Here is a 20,292-nt window from a genome sequence, read left to right on the forward strand (position 1 = left end):
TGTCATTGCTGAGCACATGAGCTGCTGGCCGGTAGGCGAGACGTCCACCCCTAGCATTTTGATTCCAGAGGAAGGCCTGCTGCCGGTCACACCACTGCCTGACTGGCTTGTGGTTTGGTGGGCCTACCCAAAATGGGACAACCTGGCTCCCTCATCCATTCTCCAGCTGGCAGGCAAGACCCCCGACGCCTCAACAAGATTCCGCCCATGAACTGTGTCATTACTCAGTCACACCGTTCTAACAGTGGGACTCAAAGCACGTGAGGAATCAACACAACAACCTGCTTGCCTTCCAGATCTTGGTGTTACATCATGCAACAACAAGCTTGTAGTAGACCTTCCCATTATTTGTTCACATTAGCAAATTAGCAAACTTATTTCTATGGAACGTTATCAGTCATTTTGTGAAGAATCAAATGGCTTCAGTAGTATCTTTACTCAATTCACACAAACTGACTAAATGACTAATACAAATATAGGATGAGTGAACAAAGTTGAGTCTCTAAATACCTACTAGCAACTCATAGGCATTGAGACTGCAATACAAAAAGCACAATCAATGTCCCACATCACATGTAAGCTGCTTTCATTTACCTGTTATGCCAGGAGTCACCGTATTGGCTGTAGTTGGAGTGCTCGTGGCTGTTGTGTCACACATGTCTGCAGAGTAAAAATGGTAAAACCTCAGAAAAATTTCCGTGTTATATCATAAACAAATCAAGTCAACTTTCCAGACAGGCCACATGTGGAAAACGAAAGAGGACAACACATTATGGCAAGAGATACAGCAAACGCCAAAATTAAAACCAATGCTGGACACAGAGAGGCTCTTTCCTCTGGCTGGCAAATCTCAAACACAGGGACACAATCTCACGATAACACGTCTATCATTTAGGATGGAGCAATTTCGCTTCTCAGGGGGTTGTGAATCTTTAGAATTCACTACCAAAGAAGGTTGCGGGTTATCCATCGTTGAGTATATTTCAGGCTGAGACAGATAGCTTTTTGGGAATCTCAAGGAAACAAGGGGCTAAAATGGCATTGAGGCAGATCATCAGCCATGATCAGGTTTAATGGTATAGCAGGATCAAGGGGCAAAGTATTCTACTCCTGCTCCAAATGCTTAAGATCTCAAGTTCATTTATCTTTCAGTCACATCATCAACCACAATCTATATCAGAACATTTGTCATGTCTACAAACCTCCACAGCATCCAGTATGGAAGGAGATGTCGTCCACAGCAACGTCACTGCGATAGTCATTGCCCCGAACTGCCTCAATGAGGATCTTCAAGAGAAAGCATCACAATATCAGCAAGCAAAAGATGGCAATGGCAACTCAAGACAATCAAATTCCACTAGCTCCCTTCCAGTAACACTGGGCAACAATTCACTATTTTGTTGAAACAACTTCAGATATCTCCTCTGATTTGTAATTAACAAGTTCTATTTCATCAAAGGGAACAAAAACTCCTCTTGAATTCAATTAAAGACACAAGTTGCCCGAGTTCATCACAAAACAAAATCGCAAAAAATCACAAGAATATTATTCATATAGTTCACCTGAGAATTGCCCGAGAGGTGTAGGCCCACTTCTCCTGCGATCCATTTGTTTCCCTTATTTCCTGTCTCCGACCACATTAGTACTGGTATCCCACCTTCAACCTGGTAAACTTTCAAAGCCATGCTTCGAGCTACTCCATACATGTGGTACCAGAATCGCAAGCACTGAGCTCCTGCCTTTTTACATGGAGCACTGATCAGTTGCGCTCTGTCTCCTTCACTGCCATCATTGCCTTCAATGTAGATATAGTAACCACCTGGACACACAATTATGCTCACCGGTTAGAAACAGATCTTCTGCTCTCTCAGCCGTTAGTGGTAAGATAAGAATCTCACATCACCTACCTGCAGTCGTGTGGTCATAAGACGGCCCTGTGTGAGCTGATGGTGTCGATCCACTCCTGCGTTTCCAGTCCAAGTTATCTGTCTTGGATTGTGTCCAATTGCACAGGTCAACATCAAAATTACAGTCCAATGCACAACCTGTGGGTTCAATACAGAACATTTGTTTGCATCTTTAATACACCCGGCATTACACACAGCATAATACTCGTATCTGAAACCGGATAAAACCATCGCAAGGAAGTTCCTTCGGAATTACAATCAACTGGCTGCAATCAGTTTGAAAATTCTTCACACTCCCTTTCAAAGATTAATCCTGCAAATATGACAGAGAAAATCAACGGGCAGAATTATTCAATTCATGCGGGAAAAGAAAGAGCACCATATATTCCCGATAACTGAGATACTGGCTGCTGCTTCTATGCAGAGTGGAACTTTGGTGATGACATTCCTGTGGTGGAAATCATGTATGTTCAATCACCAATTACAGTAGGGTAAGAGGATTTGGTTGTAATCCATCTATTCATGCTTCTCATTGGGCACTTTGTGAACAGTAAAACAGAGTTCCATTTTTGTGACTTACACCGCCTCTGCAAACTTAACAAATAGATTCAGTAGCAAAGAAAAAATAGTCCTTTCTATTGTAGATCCACACTAGAACAATTCAGCATTAGATCTACTGATTCTTTTATCATTATCCTGATCATGTACCAGAAACATCACACAAAACACACTCGAGATCACATTTTAATAGGATGAGCAGAAATGTACAAATACTGAAGCGTTACTATTTCAAGAGAACCGATACTGAATATATATTCAAAATCTTAAAAAGGGGTGACCTCAATGTCAATTGAATAACTTACCTCAACTAATCCCTGGCACATCTGATTATTAATAATTGGCACGTGTTTCGAAGGGAAATTGTGTTTTATCAGTATAACTGTTCAGAAGGACTGGGAAATAAAATAGACAAAAAGAACCAGGAAAGATACGTGATATCAAACTTACTTGTGTCAACACAGCCGCTCTGTTCCCTCCAGTCTCCCAGAACTACACCAGCTGCATCACAGGCTGAAGCGTATGACTTCAGAGCGTTGCACAGCAGCACAGAATCTCCTCCAGTGGCACAATAATCGTACACACAGCTTTCAAAGTACAACTGAGGAGGGATATACCAGTGACAATCTTTGAAAGGACCATTGCTTGCCAAAATAATTTTGCAGTGTTCCTCGGCCTCTTCATTTGACGATGGCTCACAGGTCGGTGGCGGTGGAGCGGTTTGATTACACCTATGCAAGGAAAATCATGTATGATTCCTGTCCTAAATAAAGAAATCTTCCATTTTATTTCATCCTCCTCAAATGCCAATGAATAGGGAAGGGAAAAGAATACTAGCTGCTAACAAAACTGGTCCCTCAAAATACATCCAAAAGATACGAGCATACTTCTATTATGCATCTGTGATATTTCAATATCATATATCCCAATACCAATACTAGAAAATTCATTTCACGTTTGCACTGCACTGCAAGCCATACAGGTCAAACAGGACTAAACACACATGTTCATTTGGACATTTACAGGAAGTCCCAGGCTTGCTGTCATGTAAATCAATCCCTTCTACATCAACCAAATAGTACACTCATTGTACCTGATGCCATAGCTCCTCGTTCTCTGCAAAGTCTTACCAGTCACACCTCATTTACCTTAATTGACAATACGGTGCAGGAAATACTCACAGCCAGTCATCATCAGTAACTCTCCAGCTGTTTCCAAATTGATTGGAATCCAAGGCTAGAATTCCATCTGGCTTCAAGAAGTCATCCAGCTGGTCATCTGTATAGGTACCACACAAGCCACACAGCTGTCCTTTGTATCTCTCATCCACCACTACAAACAGTTCATCATCTCCATTAAACTTCAGCTGAAGACCAAAGTCCGTCTGGACCACGACAAATGATCCTACCAGTGAAACTCTGACTGAAGAATGTGGACTCACAGGGAGCTCAACCCTCACTCCATCAACCTAAACAAAACATTACCACCATTAGTAATACAACTACCTCTCTTCAACACTACATTAATTCCGAAAACTCCACCCACCAGGAACATTACTCACATAAACAAGCTTATTTTTCCTCACTGCAACATGAAGGTCATCAAGTCGCAAAGCAACGGAATTCATAGCAGACCATGTTGGGCTGCCTCTGTGCTCGTTCCGACTTGTCACAGAAAATTGAACGGACGTATTTCCACAAGTCTCAGTCACAGTATAATTGCAGGCACCCTGGAAGTGGTACAGTTTACTGTCAAATGTCGTATAGTGCGGGTCACCGTAAATGTGGCAGTTCGCAGTGTCTGCTCGGTGACATCCCAAGTTTCCATCCTGCACTTTGCAAATTTCCTCTGGTCCACAAGACGCCGCTTCGCACTCTACCCGGTCATTCCCAGTGCATCGGCACCGCTGTAGACATCCCTCTTCCCAGAACACTGTCCCTTTCTGACAGACAAACAGCAAGTGTTATTTTCAAAATTGCTACATGCTCCTCAGATAAGCAGCAAGTTGCACGCACAAGAACCTTATGGTAGGTGCCAAAAACACTTACTATTGCTCGTACAACTTACTTCGTAGTATTTGTTGTTGTAGATGCAGCCACACTTCTCAACAGGCACACAGGAGCTTCCACTGAGAACAAAGTCCATGTTACACTCACAGTCCTCCACACAGGGCTTGCTGCAGTTCTCTGGAGCAAAACGGTCCGTGCATGTGGCCGGACAAGCACTGCCACATGCATTGTAGTGGCTATTCTTTGGACACTTGACAGCTGAAAGCAAAGAAGGTACAACAAAATCTTTCAGCTTTCTGAGACCAGAAAATGTCTACAATCGAGAAGTAAGACTTATGTAGAAAAAAACACACACACACATATTTTCTCAATCAACCTGGATCACAAGAATGGAAAGTATGAAAGAAAACATCTCAACAAATCGAAGTCAATGAACTCCAACGCGAAATTACAATTCTGTAACAAAATGAACCATATAACGCAATATCACAACAACAGTGACTTTTCTCAGGCGCAATGCTTCTCCGACTTCCAATAAGGAAATATTAAAGCAAAGACAACAGGAGCAAGCAAATACATACGACAGGAAGTGGAGTTTCTCCATAGTGGAATGGTCATTCCTGCACTTTGACACGCATCGGCATAGATTTGGAGGACGTTGCACAGAGCATCTCGGCTTCCTGCCAACAGGCACAGTTCAACGACACAGCTTTCGAAGGTACCACTGGGATTTATTACAGAGTGGCACTTTACAAATGGACCTTGCTGACTCGTGATCAGGCCACAGAAATCATCGCTTTGGTAGAGGATCTCATCAGCGGGCTCACATTCCCCAAGGCTGCCTGGGTCACAACCTGCATCATCCGGTGGCACCTTCCAGCTATTTCCCAGCTCATTCGAATCTTTGGCTTGCTCTCCATCGGGTTTCATGTAATCATCCTCTCTCAATCCATTGTAGTTTCCGCACATACCACAAGTCTGATTAAAATATCTACTCGGCACTTTCACCTCCACCGAATGATCAGTGTCATAGGAAACACCAAGCCCAAAATCTGTCGCCAGGACCACGTATCTTCCACTCCTACTCACACTCACCGCGCCACCAACTAGGGTCACGGGTAACGTCGTCCACACTTCATCAACCTGAACACAAGAGGAACATGGAGATTGAACAACACCCTTTCTAAAGCAGTCCTGCATCCTTTCACTCAATAGGCCCAACAAACGTCAACAGAGATCTGACTGCAGGAGTCGGGTGAAGACAATATTTAGCATCAGGTTGGTGCACATTTTATGCAGATCCACACAACACCCTCCTTAACTTTACATACAATTGGAAACTGTCAGATTAAGCATTCTAACACTCCTAACATTGCACAATACATTCCTGATCATTCACCTCCTACTGTAATAAAATAAAACTTTCAAATAAGGAACGATTCAGAATAATTCCAGCACATGATGCACAATTTTAGAAAACACAATCTAGCTAGAAGACACTTACCAACACACGGTGAGATTCACCCCTGACGATCCAAACACTGTGGCCGTGTACAGAGACTCCAACTCTCTGAACGTAAGATACTTTAGCGTTGCCCCGATTTTCATTTTTCGCTTCGATGTTGAAGTATGGAAGAGACGAGGAATTTGCGCACAGCTTGGCGATCGTATAGGTGCACGTCCCCATGAAGTGATGGGTCGCTTTGTCAAACGTATTGTAGTGTGGGTCGTTATGAACTCTGCAGATGCCGTATGCATGCGGATAGCAACCAGGAACTCCGTTCGCAACTCCACAGAATGAATCCGTACCACACGTTGAACTCCGGCACACTAGTTTACTGCCTGCAGAGGGACATTGACATTTTGTTGAACAGGTATCATCTGTCCAGAATTCAGATCCCACTGGGTAGTGTTTGTCTCCAGACCAGCAGCCACACTGACTTCTTGGCACACATCTGTCGTTGTAGAAAACGTAACCACTGTCACAAACACAGCCTTCTACACATGGCTGGGAACAGCTGGATGGAGCGTTGGGATTGACACAAGTAGCTGGACAGGCTGAGCCACATTGCTCATAGTGACTATTCACCGCACACTTCAAAGCTGTGAAGAGAATTCAAAAGATCATGCGTTACTTTTGCCTAAAATCCCTTCCATCTAACATTGTTCTGAAAAACTAAATGGTTCAAACGCACCTAAAGTGTTTATATCTCCACTAAGTATAACTTATTCATTTAACAATCTAGCACTTACGGCAGAAGGTCTCATTCCTCCAAGCGTCCACTCTCACTCCCTTCGACTGGCATGCATCTGCGTATGACTGCAAACTACTGCACAGAGACCCTGTCTGCAGGTCTAATACACACAGGTCGTACACACAGTCACCAAAATAAGCCTTCGGGTCTATGACAGAGTGGCACTCTTTGAAGGGACCACCTGAATCTATGATTATTCCACAGTGAGATTTACTTTCTATGGTGTGCTTCTCATCGTCAGTACAATTTGGTTTGATGCCAATGTCAGGGATACACCTGCAAAAACATCAATGAGAAACGTTCAAAGCTAGAAGAAGTCTGCATGCAAACAGCATGACGATGGTCATTAAAAACTTGCACCTTTATGAAGGAACAGAGACAACCTGAACACTTCCATACAGTGTACCTTGTATCATTTTGAGTTTGCCAGCTGTTGCCCAAGCTGACGGAATCAAGCTCCATCACTCCATCTGGATTGAGGAAATCGTCTGTTCTGTCGTCGTTATAGTTTCCACACATTCCGCACACTTTCCCCTTGAAGACACTGCGAAGGGTTACCTCAGCTCGATGTCTCCCATCAAACCTCACTCTCAATCCAAAATTGGTGCTAACAACTACATACTTTCCACTTAGCCCAACATGGACACCAGAAGCGACTGACACAGGTAGCACCTCCACTTGTCCATCGACCTGGAGACATACAAACATTGATCAATTGATTCTTCAGCAAACAGACATTGGGCGTCCTTGATGAAGGTACCTAAAATATCAAACTCTTACCTTTACCACGCGTCCTTTCTCTAATGTTATTCTGTGATTGTAAACATTAACGTTGACATGTTTGACGTACGATACATAGGAATTCCCTGATCTGTGCTCATTTGCAGCTTCAACATTGAAATACGGCAGATTACTGTTGATGTCACATAGTTTTGATAGGGTATATGTGCACGTTCCCATGAAGTCGTGAGCTTGCTTATCAAAGGTATTGTAGTGAGGGTCACCTTGCACAGTGCAGGACGATTCTAAAAATTGTAGGACAAATATCAATTGGTGCTACCGCCGTGCATTTAACAAGGCATAGTTTAGGCTCTGTCAGATCATTAAATCACAGAACTCTTTCCAAATGGTTCCATCCTGCCAGGAGTTTATACTCCTGTTCTTACCACTTCCCATCAATTACAGGCAACACAAACCTCAACGGCTGGTATTCTCCTGCTGCTCCTTCATTTTGGCCATGCAACAGGTCTTGCTGGCTGATAAACGTGCTAAACTTGCTTGATAACTGAGGAGGTTTGCGGATGACACAAAGATTGGCCGGGCGGTTAACAGTGAGGTTCAGTGTCTTGGGCTACAGGAAGATATAGACGGGATGGTCAAATGGGCAGATAAGTGGCAGATGGAATTTAACCCTGAAAAATGTGAGGTGATACACTTTGGAAGGAGTAATTTGGCAAGGAAGTATTCAATGAACGGCATGGCACTAGGGAGTTCTGAGGAACAAAGGAACCTTGGCGTGCGTGTCCATAGATCTCTGAAGGCAGAGGGGCATGTTAGTGGGGTGGTGAAAAAGGCATATGGGACACTTGCCTTTATCAATTGAAGCATAGATTACAAAAGTAGGGAGGTCATGTTGCAGTTGTATAGAACCTTGGTGAGGCCACAGCTGGAGTACTGTGTGCAGTTCTGGTCGCCACATTATAGGAAGGATGTCATTGCACTGGAGGGGGTGCAGAGGAGATTCACCAGGACGTTGCCTGGGATGAAACATTTAAGTTATAAAGAGAGGTTGGATAGACTTGGGTTGTTTTCGTTGGAGCAGAGATGACTGATGAAGACAGATAGACCTGCCCTATCTGGTGGCCAGCTCAGAGACGGGAAGTCATTTAAGTATACGGGATTGTGGCATACCAGAACACCGCCGCCATCCCACCTCCAACGGAATTAATTTCCGGGTGATGAGGTCCATTGTCAACCTTCCCACCCCTCTGCCAATTGCGGCTCTTATGTAGCCAATTAAATAAGCCACTTTAGGGCCTCATCCTGCCACCGATGACATTAGCCCCCCTAGTAGGTAGGCAGGTAGGCCAGTCACCATGTGATAGACACGGCAGCTAAAACCGTGCAGCCAGCTTGTCACCTTCCGGACGGGTGGGGGTCCCACAATCAAAGGCACTAAGTGCTGATCGAGGAACTGACATGAGGAAGTGGGGAAGGGAGTTAGCCCCTGCCTTGCTACCGACACGTCGCAAACCCTCCGTCCGTCTGAAAGCAGCCATGACCTCCCCAGTGTCATTGCTGAGCACATGAGCTGCTGGCCGGTAGGCGAGACGTCCACCCCTAGCATTTTGATTCCAGAGGAAGGCCTGCTGCCGGTCACACCACTGCCTGACTGGCTTGTGGTTTGGTGGGCCTACCCAAAATGGGACAACCTGGCTACCTCATCCATTCTCCAGCTGGCAGGCAAGACCCCCGACGCCTCAACAAGATTCCGCCCATGAACTGTGTCATTACTCAGTCACACCGTTCTAACAGTGGGACTCAAAGCACGTGAGGAATCAACACAACAACCTGCTTGCCTTCCAGATCTTGGTGTTACATCATGCAACAACAAGCTTGTAGTAGACCTTCCCATTATTTGTTCACATTAGCAAATTAGCAAACTTATTTCTATGGAACGTTATCAGTCATTTTGTGAAGAATCAAATGGCTTCAGTAGTATCTTTACTCAATTCACACAAACTGACTAAATGATTAATACAAATATAGGATGAGTGAACAAAGTTGAGTCTCTAAATACCTACTAGCAACTCATAGGCATTGAGACTGCAATACAAAAAGCACAATCAATGTCCCACATCACATGTAAGCTGCTTTCATTTACCTGTTATGCCAGGAGTCACCGTATTGGCTGTAGTTGGAGTGCTCGTGGCTGTTGTGTCACACATGTCTGCAGAGTAAAAATGGTAAAACCTCAGAAAAATTTCCGTGTTATATCATAAACAAATCAAGTCAACTTTCCAGACAGGCCACATGTGGAAAACGAAAGAGGACAACACATTATGGCAAGAGATACAGCAAACGCCAAAATTAAAACCAATGCTGGACACAGAGAGGCTCTTTCCTCTGGCTGGCAAATCTCAAACACAGGGACACAATCTCACGATAACACGTCTATCATTTAGGATGGAGCAATTTCGCTTCTCAGGGGGTTGTGAATCTTTAGAATTCACTACCAAAGAAGGTTGCGGGTTATCCATCGTTGAGTATATTTCAGGCTGAGACAGATAGCTTTTTGGGAATCTCAAGGAAACAAGGGGCTAAAATGGCATTGAGGCAGATCATCAGCCATGATCAGGTTTAATGGTATAGCAGGATCAAGGGGCAAAGTATTCTACTCCTGCTCCAAATGCTTAAGATCTCAAGTTCATTTATCTTTCAGTCACATCATCAACCACAATCTATATCAGAACATTTGTCATGTCTACAAACCTCCACAGCATCCAGTATGGAAGGAGATGTCGTCCACAGCAACGTCACTGCGATAGTCATTGCCCCGAACTGCCTCAATGAGGATCTTCAAGAGAAAGCATCACAATATCAGCAAGCAAAAGATGGCAATGGCAACTCAAGACAATCAAATTCCACTAGCTCCCTTCCAGTAACACTGGGCAACAATTCACTATTTTGTTGAAACAACTTCAGATATCTCCTCTGATTTGTAATTAACAAGTTCTATTTCATCAAAGGGAACAAAAACTCCTCTTGAATTCAATTAAAGACACAAGTTGCCCGAGTTCATCACAAAACAAAATCGCAAAAAATCACAAGAATATTATTCATATAGTTCACCTGAGAATTGCCCGAGAGGTGTAGGCCCACTTCTCCTGCGATCCATTTGTTTCCCTTATTTCCTGTCTCCGACCACATTAGTACTGGTATCCCACCTTCAACCTGGTAAACTTTCAAAGCCATGCTTCGAGCTACTCCATACATGTGGTACCAGAATCGCAAGCACTGAGCTCCTGCCTTTTTACATGGAGCACTGATCAGTTGCGCTCTGTCTCCTTCACTGCCATCATTGCCTTCAATGTAGATATAGTAACCACCTGGACACACAATTATGCTCACCGGTTAGAAACAGATCTTCTGCTCTCTCAGCCGTTAGTGGTAAGATAAGAATCTCACATCACCTACCTGCAGTCGTGTGGTCATAAGACGGCCCTGTGTGAGCTGATGGTGTCGATCCACTCCTGCGTTTCCAGTCCAAGTTATCTGTCTTGGATTGTGTCCAATTGCACAGGTCAACATCAAAATTACAGTCCAATGCACAACCTGTGGGTTCAATACAGAACATTTGTTTGCATCTTTAATACACCCGGCATTACACACAGCATAATACTCGTATCTGAAACCGGATAAAACCATCGCAAGGAAGTTCCTTCGGAATTACAATCAACTGGCTGCAATCAGTTTGAAAATTCTTCACACTCCCTTTCAAAGATTAATCCTGCAAATATGACAGAGAAAATCAACGGGCAGAATTATTCAATTCATGCGGGAAAAGAAAGAGCACCATATATTCCCGATAACTGAGATACTGGCTGCTGCTTCTATGCAGAGTGGAACTTTGGTGATGACATTCCTGTGGTGGAAATCATGTATGTTCAATCACCAATTACAGTAGGGTAAGAGGATTTGGTTGTAATCCATCTATTCATGCTTCTCATTGGGCACTTTGTGAACAGTAAAACAGAGTTCCATTTTTGTGACTTACACCGCCTCTGCAAACTTAACAAATAGATTCAGTAGCAAAGAAAAAATAGTCCTTTCTATTGTAGATCCACACTAGAACAATTCAGCATTAGATCTACTGATTCTTTTATCATTATCCTGATCATGTACCAGAAACATCACACAAAACACACTCGAGATCACATTTTAATAGGATGAGCAGAAATGTACAAATACTGAAGCGTTACTATTTCAAGAGAACCGATACTGAATATATATTCAAAATCTTAAAAAGGGGTGACCTCAATGTCAATTGAATAACTTACCTCAACTAATCCCTGGCACATCTGATTATTAATAATTGGCACGTGTTTCGAAGGGAAATTGTGTTTTATCAGTATAACTGTTCAGAAGGACTGGGAAATAAAATAGACAAAAAGAACCAGGAAAGATACGTGATATCAAACTTACTTGTGTCAACACAGCCGCTCTGTTCCCTCCAGTCTCCCAGAACTACACCAGCTGCATCACAGGCTGAAGCGTATGACTTCAGAGCGTTGCACAGCAGCACAGAATCTCCTCCAGTGGCACAATAATCGTACACACAGCTTTCAAAGTACAACTGAGGAGGGATATACCAGTGACAATCTTTGAAAGGACCATTGCTTGCCAAAATAATTTTGCAGTGTTCCTCGGCCTCTTCATTTGACGATGGCTCACAGGTCGGTGGCGGTGGAGCGGTTTGATTACACCTATGCAAGGAAAATCATGTATGATTCCTGTCCTAAATAAAGAAATCTTCCATTTTATTTCATCCTCCTCAAATGCCAATGAATAGGGAAGGGAAAAGAATACTAGCTGCTAACAAAACTGGTCCCTCAAAATACATCCAAAAGATACGAGCATACTTCTATTATGCATCTGTGATATTTCAATATCATATATCCCAATACCAATACTAGAAAATTCATTTCACGTTTGCACTGCACTGCAAGCCATACAGGTCAAACAGGACTAAACACACATGTTCATTTGGACATTTACAGGAAGTCCCAGGCTTGCTGTCATGTAAATCAATCCCTTCTACATCAACCAAATAGTACACTCATTGTACCTGATGCCATAGCTCCTCGTTCTCTGCAAAGTCTTACCAGTCACACCTCATTTACCTTAATTGACAATACGGTGCAGGAAATACTCACAGCCAGTCATCATCAGTAACTCTCCAGCTGTTTCCAAATTGATTGGAATCCAAGGCTAGAATTCCATCTGGCTTCAAGAAGTCATCCAGCTGGTCATCTGTATAGGTACCACACAAGCCACACAGCTGTCCTTTGTATCTCTCATCCACCACTACAAACAGTTCATCATCTCCATTAAACTTCAGCTGAAGACCAAAGTCCGTCTGGACCACGACAAATGATCCTACCAGTGAAACTCTGACTGAAGAATGTGGACTCACAGGGAGCTCAACCCTCACTCCATCAACCTAAACAAAACATTACCACCATTAGTAATACAACTACCTCTCTTCAACACTACATTAATTCCGAAAACTCCACCCACCAGGAACATTACTCACATAAACAAGCTTATTTTTCCTCACTGCAACATGAAGGTCATCAAGTCGCAAAGCAATGGAATTCATAGCAGACCATGTTGGGCTGCCTCTGTGCTCGTTCCGACTTGTCACAGAAAATTGAACGGACGTATTTCCACAAGTCTCAGTCACAGTATAATTGCAGGCACCCTGGAAGTGGTACAGTTTACTGTCAAATGTCGTATAGTGCGGGTCACCGTAAATGTGGCAGTTCGCAGTGTCTGCTCGGTGACATCCCAAGTTTCCATCCTGCACTTTGCAAATTTCCTCTGGTCCACAAGACGCCGCTTCGCACTCTACCCGGTCATTCCCAGTGCATCGGCACCGCTGTAGACATCCCTCTTCCCAGAACACTGTCCCTTTCTGACAGACAAACAGCAAGTGTTATTTTCAAAATTGCTACATGCTCCTCAGATAAGCAGCAAGTTGCACGCACAAGAACCTTATGGTAGGTGCCAAAAACACTTACTATTGCTCGTACAACTTACTTCGTAGTATTTGTTGTTGTAGATGCAGCCACACTTCTCAACAGGCACACAGGAGCTTCCACTGAGAACAAAGTCCATGTTACACTCACAGTCCTCCACACAGGGCTTGCTGCAGTTCTCTGGAGCAAAACGGTCCGTGCATGTGGCCGGACAAGCACTGCCACATGCATTGTAGTGGCTATTCTTTGGACACTTGACAGCTGAAAGCAAAGAAGGTACAACAAAATCTTTCAGCTTTCTGAGACCAGAAAATGTCTACAATCGAGAAGTAAGACTTATGTAGAAAAAAACACACACACACATATTTTCTCAATCAACCTGGATCACAAGAATGGAAAGTATGAAAGAAAACATCTCAACAAATCGAAGTCAATGAACTCCAACGCGAAATTACAATTCTGTAACAAAATGAACCATATAACGCAATATCACAACAACAGTGACTTTTCTCAGGCGCAATGCTTCTCCGACTTCCAATAAGGAAATATTAAAGCAAAGACAACAGGAGCAAGCAAATACATACGACAGGAAGTGGAGTTTCTCCATAGTGGAATGGTCATTCCTGCACTTTGACACGCATCGGCATAGATTTGGAGGACGTTGCACAGAGCATCTCGGCTTCCTGCCAACAGGCACAGTTCAACGACACAGCTTTCGAAGGTACCACTGGGATTTATTACAGAGTGGCACTTTACAAATGGACCTTGCTGACTCGTGATCAGGCCACAGAAATCATCGCTTTGGTAGAGGATCTCATCAGCGGGCTCACATTCCCCAAGGCTGCCTGGGTCACAACCTGCATCATCCGGTGGCACCTTCCAGCTATTTCCCAGCTCATTCGAATCTTTGGCTTGCTCTCCATCGGGTTTCATGTAATCATCCTCTCTCAATCCATTGTAGTTTCCGCACATACCACAAGTCTGATTAAAATATCTACTCGGCACTTTCACCTCCACCGAATGATCAGTGTCATAGGAAACACCAAGCCCAAAATCTGTCGCCAGGACCACGTATCTTCCACTCCTACTCACACTCACCGCGCCACCAACTAGGGTCACGGGTAACGTCGTCCACACTTCATCAACCTGAACACAAGAGGAACATGGAGATTGAACAACACCCTTTCTAAAGCAGTCCTGCATCCTTTCACTCAATAGGCCCAACAAACGTCAACAGAGATCTGACTGCAGGAGTCGGGTGAAGACAATATTTAGCATCAGGTTGGTGCACATTTTATGCAGATCCACACAACACTCTCCTTAACTTTACATACAATTGGAAACTGTCAGATTAAGCATTCTAACACTCCTAACATTGCACAATACATTCCTGATCATTCACCTCCTACTGTAATAAAATAAAACTTTCAAATAAGGAACGATTCAGAATAATTCCAGCACATGATGCACAATTTTAGAAAACACAATCTAGCTAGAAGACACTTACCAACACACGGTGAGATTCACCCCTGACGATCCAAACACTGTGGCCGTGTACAGAGACTCCAACTCTCTGAACGTAAGATACTTTAGCGTTGCCCCGATTTTCATTTTTCGCTTCGATGTTGAAGTATGGAAGAGACGAGGAATTTGCGCACAGCTTGGCGATCGTATAGGTGCACGTCCCCATGAAGTGATGGGTCGCTTTGTCAAACGTATTGTAGTGTGGGTCGTTATGAACTCTGCAGATGCCGTATGCATGCGGATAGCAACCAGGAACTCCGTTCGCAACTCCACAGAATGAATCCGTACCACACGTTGAACTCCGGCACACTAGTTTACTGCCTGCAGAGGGACATTGACATTTTGTTGAACAGGTATCATCTGTCCAGAATTCAGATCCCACTGGGTAGTGTTTGTCTCCAGACCAGCAGCCACACTGACTTCTTGGCACACATCTGTCGTTGTAGAAAACGTAACCACTGTCACAAACACAGCCTTCTACACATGGCTGGGAACAGCTGGATGGAGCGTTGGGATTGACACAAGTAGCTGGACAGGCTGAGCCACATTGCTCATAGTGACTATTCACCGCACACTTCAAAGCTGTGAAGAGAATTCAAAAGATCATGCGTTACTTTTGCCTAAAATCCCTTCCATCTAACATTGTTCTGAAAAACTAAATGGTTCAAACGCACCTAAAGTGTTTATATCTCCACTAAGTATAACTTATTCATTTAACAATCTAGCACTTACGGCAGAAGGTCTCATTCCTCCAAGCGTCCACTCTCACTCCCTTCGACTGGCATGCATCTGCGTATGACTGCAAACTACTGCACAGAGACCCTGTCTGCAGGTCTAATACACACAGGTCGTACACACAGTCACCAAAATAAGCCTTCGGGTCTATGACAGAGTGGCACTCTTTGAAGGGACCACCTGAATCTATGATTATTCCACAGTGAGATTTACTTTCTATGGTGTGCTTCTCATCGTCAGTACAATTTGGTTTGATGCCAATGTCAGGGATACACCTGCAAAAACATCAATGAGAAACGTTCAAAGCTAGAAGAAGTCTGCATGCAAACAGCATGACGATGGTCATTAAAAACTTGCACCTTTATGAAGGAACAGAGACAACCTGAACACTTCCATACAGTGTACCTTGTATCATTTTGAGTTTGCCAGCTGTTGCCCAAGCTGACGGAATCAAGCTCCATCACTCCATCTGGATTGAGGAAATCGTCTGTTCTGTCGTCGTTATAGTTTCCACACATTCCGCACACCTTCCCCTTGAAGACACTGCGAAGGGTTACCTCAGCTCGATGTCTCCCATCAAACCTCACTCTCAATCCAAAATTGGTGCTAACAACTACATACTTTCCACTTAGCCCAACATGGACACCAGAAGCGACTGACACAGGTAGCACCTCCACTTGTCCATTGACCTGGAGACATACAAACATTGATCAATTGATTCTTCAGCAAACAGACATTGGGCGTCCTTGATGAAGGTACCTAAAATATCAAACTCTTACCTTTACCACGCGTCCTTTCTCTAATGTTATTCTGTGATTGTAAACATTAACGTTGACATGTTTGACGTACGATACATAGGAATTCCCTGATCTGTGCTCATTTGCAGCTTCAACATTGAAATACGGCAGATTACTGTTGATGTCACATAGTTTTGATAGGGTATATGTGCACGTTCCCATGAAGTCGTGAGCTTGCTTATCAAAGGTATTGTAGTGAGGGTCACCTTGCACAGTGCAGGACGATTCTAAAAATTGTAGGACAAATATCAATTGGTGCTACCGCCGTGCATTTAACAAGGCATAGTTTAGGCTCTGTCAGATCATTAAATCACAGAACTCTTTCCAAATGGTTCCATCCTGCCAGGAGTTTATACTCCTGTTCTTACCACTTCCCATCAATTACAGGCAACACAAACCTCAACGGCTGGTATTCTCCTGCTGCTCCTTCATTTTGGCCATGCAACAGGTCTTGCTGGCTGATAAACGTGCTAAACTTGCTTGATAACTGAGGAGGTTTGCGGATGACACAAAGATTGGCCGGGCGGTTAACAGTGAGGTTCAGTGTCTTGGGCTACAGGAAGATATAGACGGGATGGTCAAATGGGCAGATAAGTGGCAGATGGAATTTAACCCTGAAAAATGTGAGGTGATACACTTTGGAAGGAGTAATTTGGCAAGGAAGTATTCAATGAACGGCATGGCACTAGGGAGTTCTGAGGAACAAAGGAACCTTGGCGTGCGTGTCCATAGATCTCTGAAGGCAGAGGGGCATGTTAGTGGGGTGGTGAAAAAGGCATATGGGACACTTGCCTTTATCAATTGAAGCATAGATTACAAAAGTAGGGAGGTCATGTTGCAGTTGTATAGAACCTTGGTGAGGCCACAGCTGGAGTACTGTGTGCAGTTCTGGTCGCCACATTATAGGAAGGATGTCATTGCACTGGAGGGGGTGCAGAGGAGATTCACCAGGACGTTGCCTGGGATGAAACATTTAAGTTATAAAGAGAGGTTGGATAGACTTGGGTTGTTTTCGTTGGAGCAGAGATGACTGATGAAGACAGATAGACCTGCCCTATCTGGTGGCCAGCTCAGAGACGGGAAGTCATTTAAGTATACGGGATTGTGGCATACCAGAACACCGCCGCCATCCCACCTCCAACGGAATTAATTTCCGGGTGATGAGGTCCATTGTCAACCTTCCCACCCCTCTGCCAATTGCGGCTCTTATGTAGCCAATTAAATAAGCCACTTTAGGGCCTCATCCTGCCACCGATGACATTAGCCCCCCTAGTAGGTAGGCAGGTAGGCCAGTCACCATGTGATAGACACGGCAGCTAAAACCGTGCAGCCAGCTTGTCACCTTCCGGACGGGTGGGGGTCCCACAATCAAAGGCACTAAGTGCTGATCGAGGAACTGACATGAGGAAGTGGGGAAGGGAGTTAGCCCCTGCCTTGCTACCGACACGTCGCAAACCCTCCGTCCGTCTGAAAGCAGCCATGACCTCCCCAGTGTCATTGCTGAGCACATGAGCTGCTGGCCGGTAGGCGAGACGTCCACCCCTAGCATTTTGATTCCAGAGGAAGGCCTGCTGCCGGTCACACCACTGCCTGACTGGCTTGTGGTTTGGTGGGCCTACCCAAAATGGGACAACCTGGCTCCCTCATCCATTCTCCAGCTGGCAGGCAAGACCCCCGACGCCTCAACAAGATTCCGCCCATGAACTGTGTCATTACTCAGTCACACCGTTCTAACAGTGGGACTCAAAGCACGTGAGGAATCAACACAACAACCTGCTTGCCTTCCAGATCTTGGTGTTACATCATGCAATAACAAGCTTGTAGTAGACCTTCCCATTATTTGTTCACATTAGCAAATTAGCAAACTTATTTCTATGGAACGTTATCAGTCATTTTGTGAAGAATCAAATGGCTTCAGTAGTATCTTTACTCAATTCACACAAACTGACTAAATGATTAATACAAATATAGGATGAGTGAACAAAGTTGAGTCTCTAAATACCTACTAGCAACTCATAGGCATTGAGACTGCAATACAAAAAGCACAATCAATGTCCCACATCACATGTAAGCTGCTTTCATTTACCTGTTATGCCAGGAGTCACCGTATTGGCTGTAGTTGGAGTGCTCGTGGCTGTTGTGTCACACATGTCTGCAGAGTAAAAATGGTAAAACCTCAGAAAAATTTCCGTGTTATATCATAAACAAATCAAGTCAACTTTCCAGACAGGCCACATGTGGAAAACGAAAGAGGACAACACATTATGGCAAGAGATACAGCAAACGCCAAAATTAAAACCAATGCTGGACACAGAGAGGCTCTTTCCTCTGGCTGGCAAATCTCAAACACAGGGACACAATCTCACGATAACACGTCTATCATTTAGGATGGAGCAATTTCGCTTCTCAGGGGGTTGTGAATCTTTAGAATTCACTACCAAAGAAGGTTGCGGGTTATCCATCGTTGAGTATATTTCAGGCTGAGACAGATAGCTTTTTGGGAATCTCAAGGAAACAAGGGGCTAAAATGGCATTGAGGCAGATCATCAGCCATGATCAGGTTTAATGGTATAGCAGGATCAAGGGGCAAAATATTCTACTCCTGCTCCAAATGCTTAAGATCTCAAGTTCATTTATCTTTCAGTCACATCATCAACCACAATCTATATCAGAACATTTGTCATGTCTACAAACCTCCACAGCATCCAGTATGGAAGGAGATGTCGTCCACAGCAACGTCACTGCGATAGTCATTGCCCCGAACTGCCTCAATGAGGATCTTCAAGAGAAAGCATCACAATATCAGCAAGCAAAAGATGGCAATGGCAACTCAAGACAATCGAATTCCACTAGCTCCCTTCCAGTAACACTGGGCAACAATTCACTATTTTGTTGAAACAACTTCAGATATCTCCTCTGATTTGTAATTAACAAGCTCTATTTCATCAAAGGGAACAAAAACTCCTCTTGAATTCAATTAAAGACACAAGTTGCCCGAGTTCATCACAAAACAAAATCGCAAAAAATCACAAGAATATTATTCATATAGTTCACCTGAGAATTGCCCGAGAGGTGTAGGCCCACTTCTCCTGCGATCCATTTGTTTCCCTTATTTCCTGTCTCCGACCACATTAGTACTGGTATCCCACCTTCAACCTGGTAAACTTTCAAAGCCATGCTTCGAGCTACTCCATACATGTGGTACCAGAATCGCAAGCACTGAGCTCCTGCCTTTTTACATGGAGCACTGATCAGTTGCGCTCTGTCTCCTTCACTGCCATCATTGCCTTCAATGTAGATATAGTAACCACCTGGACACACAATTATGCTCACCGGTTAGAAACAGATCTTCTGCTCTCTCAGCCGTTAGTGGTAAGATAAGAATCTCACATCACCTACCTGCAGTCGTGTGGTCATAAGACGGCCCTGTGTGAGCTGATGGTGTCGATCCACTCCTGCGTTTCCAGTCCAAGTTATCTGTCTTGGATTGTGTCCAATTGCACAGGTCAACATCAAAATTACAGTCCAATGCACAACCTGTGGGTTCAATACAGAACATTTGTTTGCATCTTTAATACACCCGGCATTACACACAGCATAATACTCGTATCTGAAACCGGATAAAACCATCGCAAGGAAGTTCCTTCGGAATTACAATCAACTGGCTGCAATCAGTTTGAAAATTCTTCACACTCCCTTTCAAAGATTAATCCTGCAAATATGACAGAGAAAATCAACGGGCAGAA

At 44.0% G+C, this 20,292-nt stretch overlaps 1 protein-coding gene across 1 annotated transcript in view; it reads right to left on the reverse strand.

The window, feature by feature from the left end:
• LOC144694278 (IgGFc-binding protein-like) overlaps window positions 1–20,292 on the reverse strand; it is a 51,047-nt gene that overhangs the window by 22,709 nt on the left and 8,046 nt on the right. The window contains exons 11-40 of the mRNA XM_078564616.1: window positions 19,946–20,083; window positions 19,601–19,857; window positions 19,241–19,325; window positions 18,633–18,698; window positions 16,529–16,773; window positions 16,155–16,438; window positions 15,747–16,024; window positions 14,998–15,596; window positions 14,075–14,636; window positions 13,552–13,751; window positions 13,046–13,426; window positions 12,666–12,952; window positions 11,935–12,215; window positions 10,927–11,064; window positions 10,582–10,838; window positions 10,222–10,306; window positions 9,614–9,679; window positions 7,510–7,754; window positions 7,136–7,419; window positions 6,728–7,005; window positions 5,979–6,577; window positions 5,056–5,617; window positions 4,533–4,732; window positions 4,027–4,407; window positions 3,647–3,933; window positions 2,916–3,196; window positions 1,908–2,045; window positions 1,563–1,819; window positions 1,203–1,287; window positions 595–660 (exon numbers count right to left, since the gene is read on the reverse strand). Of these exons, the coding sequence (XP_078420742.1) occupies window positions 595–660; window positions 1,203–1,287; window positions 1,563–1,819; window positions 1,908–2,045; window positions 2,916–3,196; window positions 3,647–3,933; window positions 4,027–4,407; window positions 4,533–4,732; window positions 5,056–5,617; window positions 5,979–6,577; window positions 6,728–7,005; window positions 7,136–7,419; window positions 7,510–7,754; window positions 9,614–9,679; window positions 10,222–10,306; window positions 10,582–10,838; window positions 10,927–11,064; window positions 11,935–12,215; window positions 12,666–12,952; window positions 13,046–13,426; window positions 13,552–13,751; window positions 14,075–14,636; window positions 14,998–15,596; window positions 15,747–16,024; window positions 16,155–16,438; window positions 16,529–16,773; window positions 18,633–18,698; window positions 19,241–19,325; window positions 19,601–19,857; window positions 19,946–20,083 (7,872 nt within the window). The remainder of the gene's footprint in view (window positions 1–594; window positions 661–1,202; window positions 1,288–1,562; window positions 1,820–1,907; window positions 2,046–2,915; window positions 3,197–3,646; window positions 3,934–4,026; window positions 4,408–4,532; window positions 4,733–5,055; window positions 5,618–5,978; window positions 6,578–6,727; window positions 7,006–7,135; window positions 7,420–7,509; window positions 7,755–9,613; window positions 9,680–10,221; window positions 10,307–10,581; window positions 10,839–10,926; window positions 11,065–11,934; window positions 12,216–12,665; window positions 12,953–13,045; window positions 13,427–13,551; window positions 13,752–14,074; window positions 14,637–14,997; window positions 15,597–15,746; window positions 16,025–16,154; window positions 16,439–16,528; window positions 16,774–18,632; window positions 18,699–19,240; window positions 19,326–19,600; window positions 19,858–19,945; window positions 20,084–20,292) is intronic.

This window comes from Cetorhinus maximus, chromosome 19 (genome assembly GCF_964194155.1).
Source record: "Cetorhinus maximus chromosome 19, sCetMax3.hap1.1, whole genome shotgun sequence".
NCBI classification, from domain to species: Eukaryota; Metazoa; Chordata; class Chondrichthyes; order Lamniformes; family Cetorhinidae; genus Cetorhinus; species Cetorhinus maximus.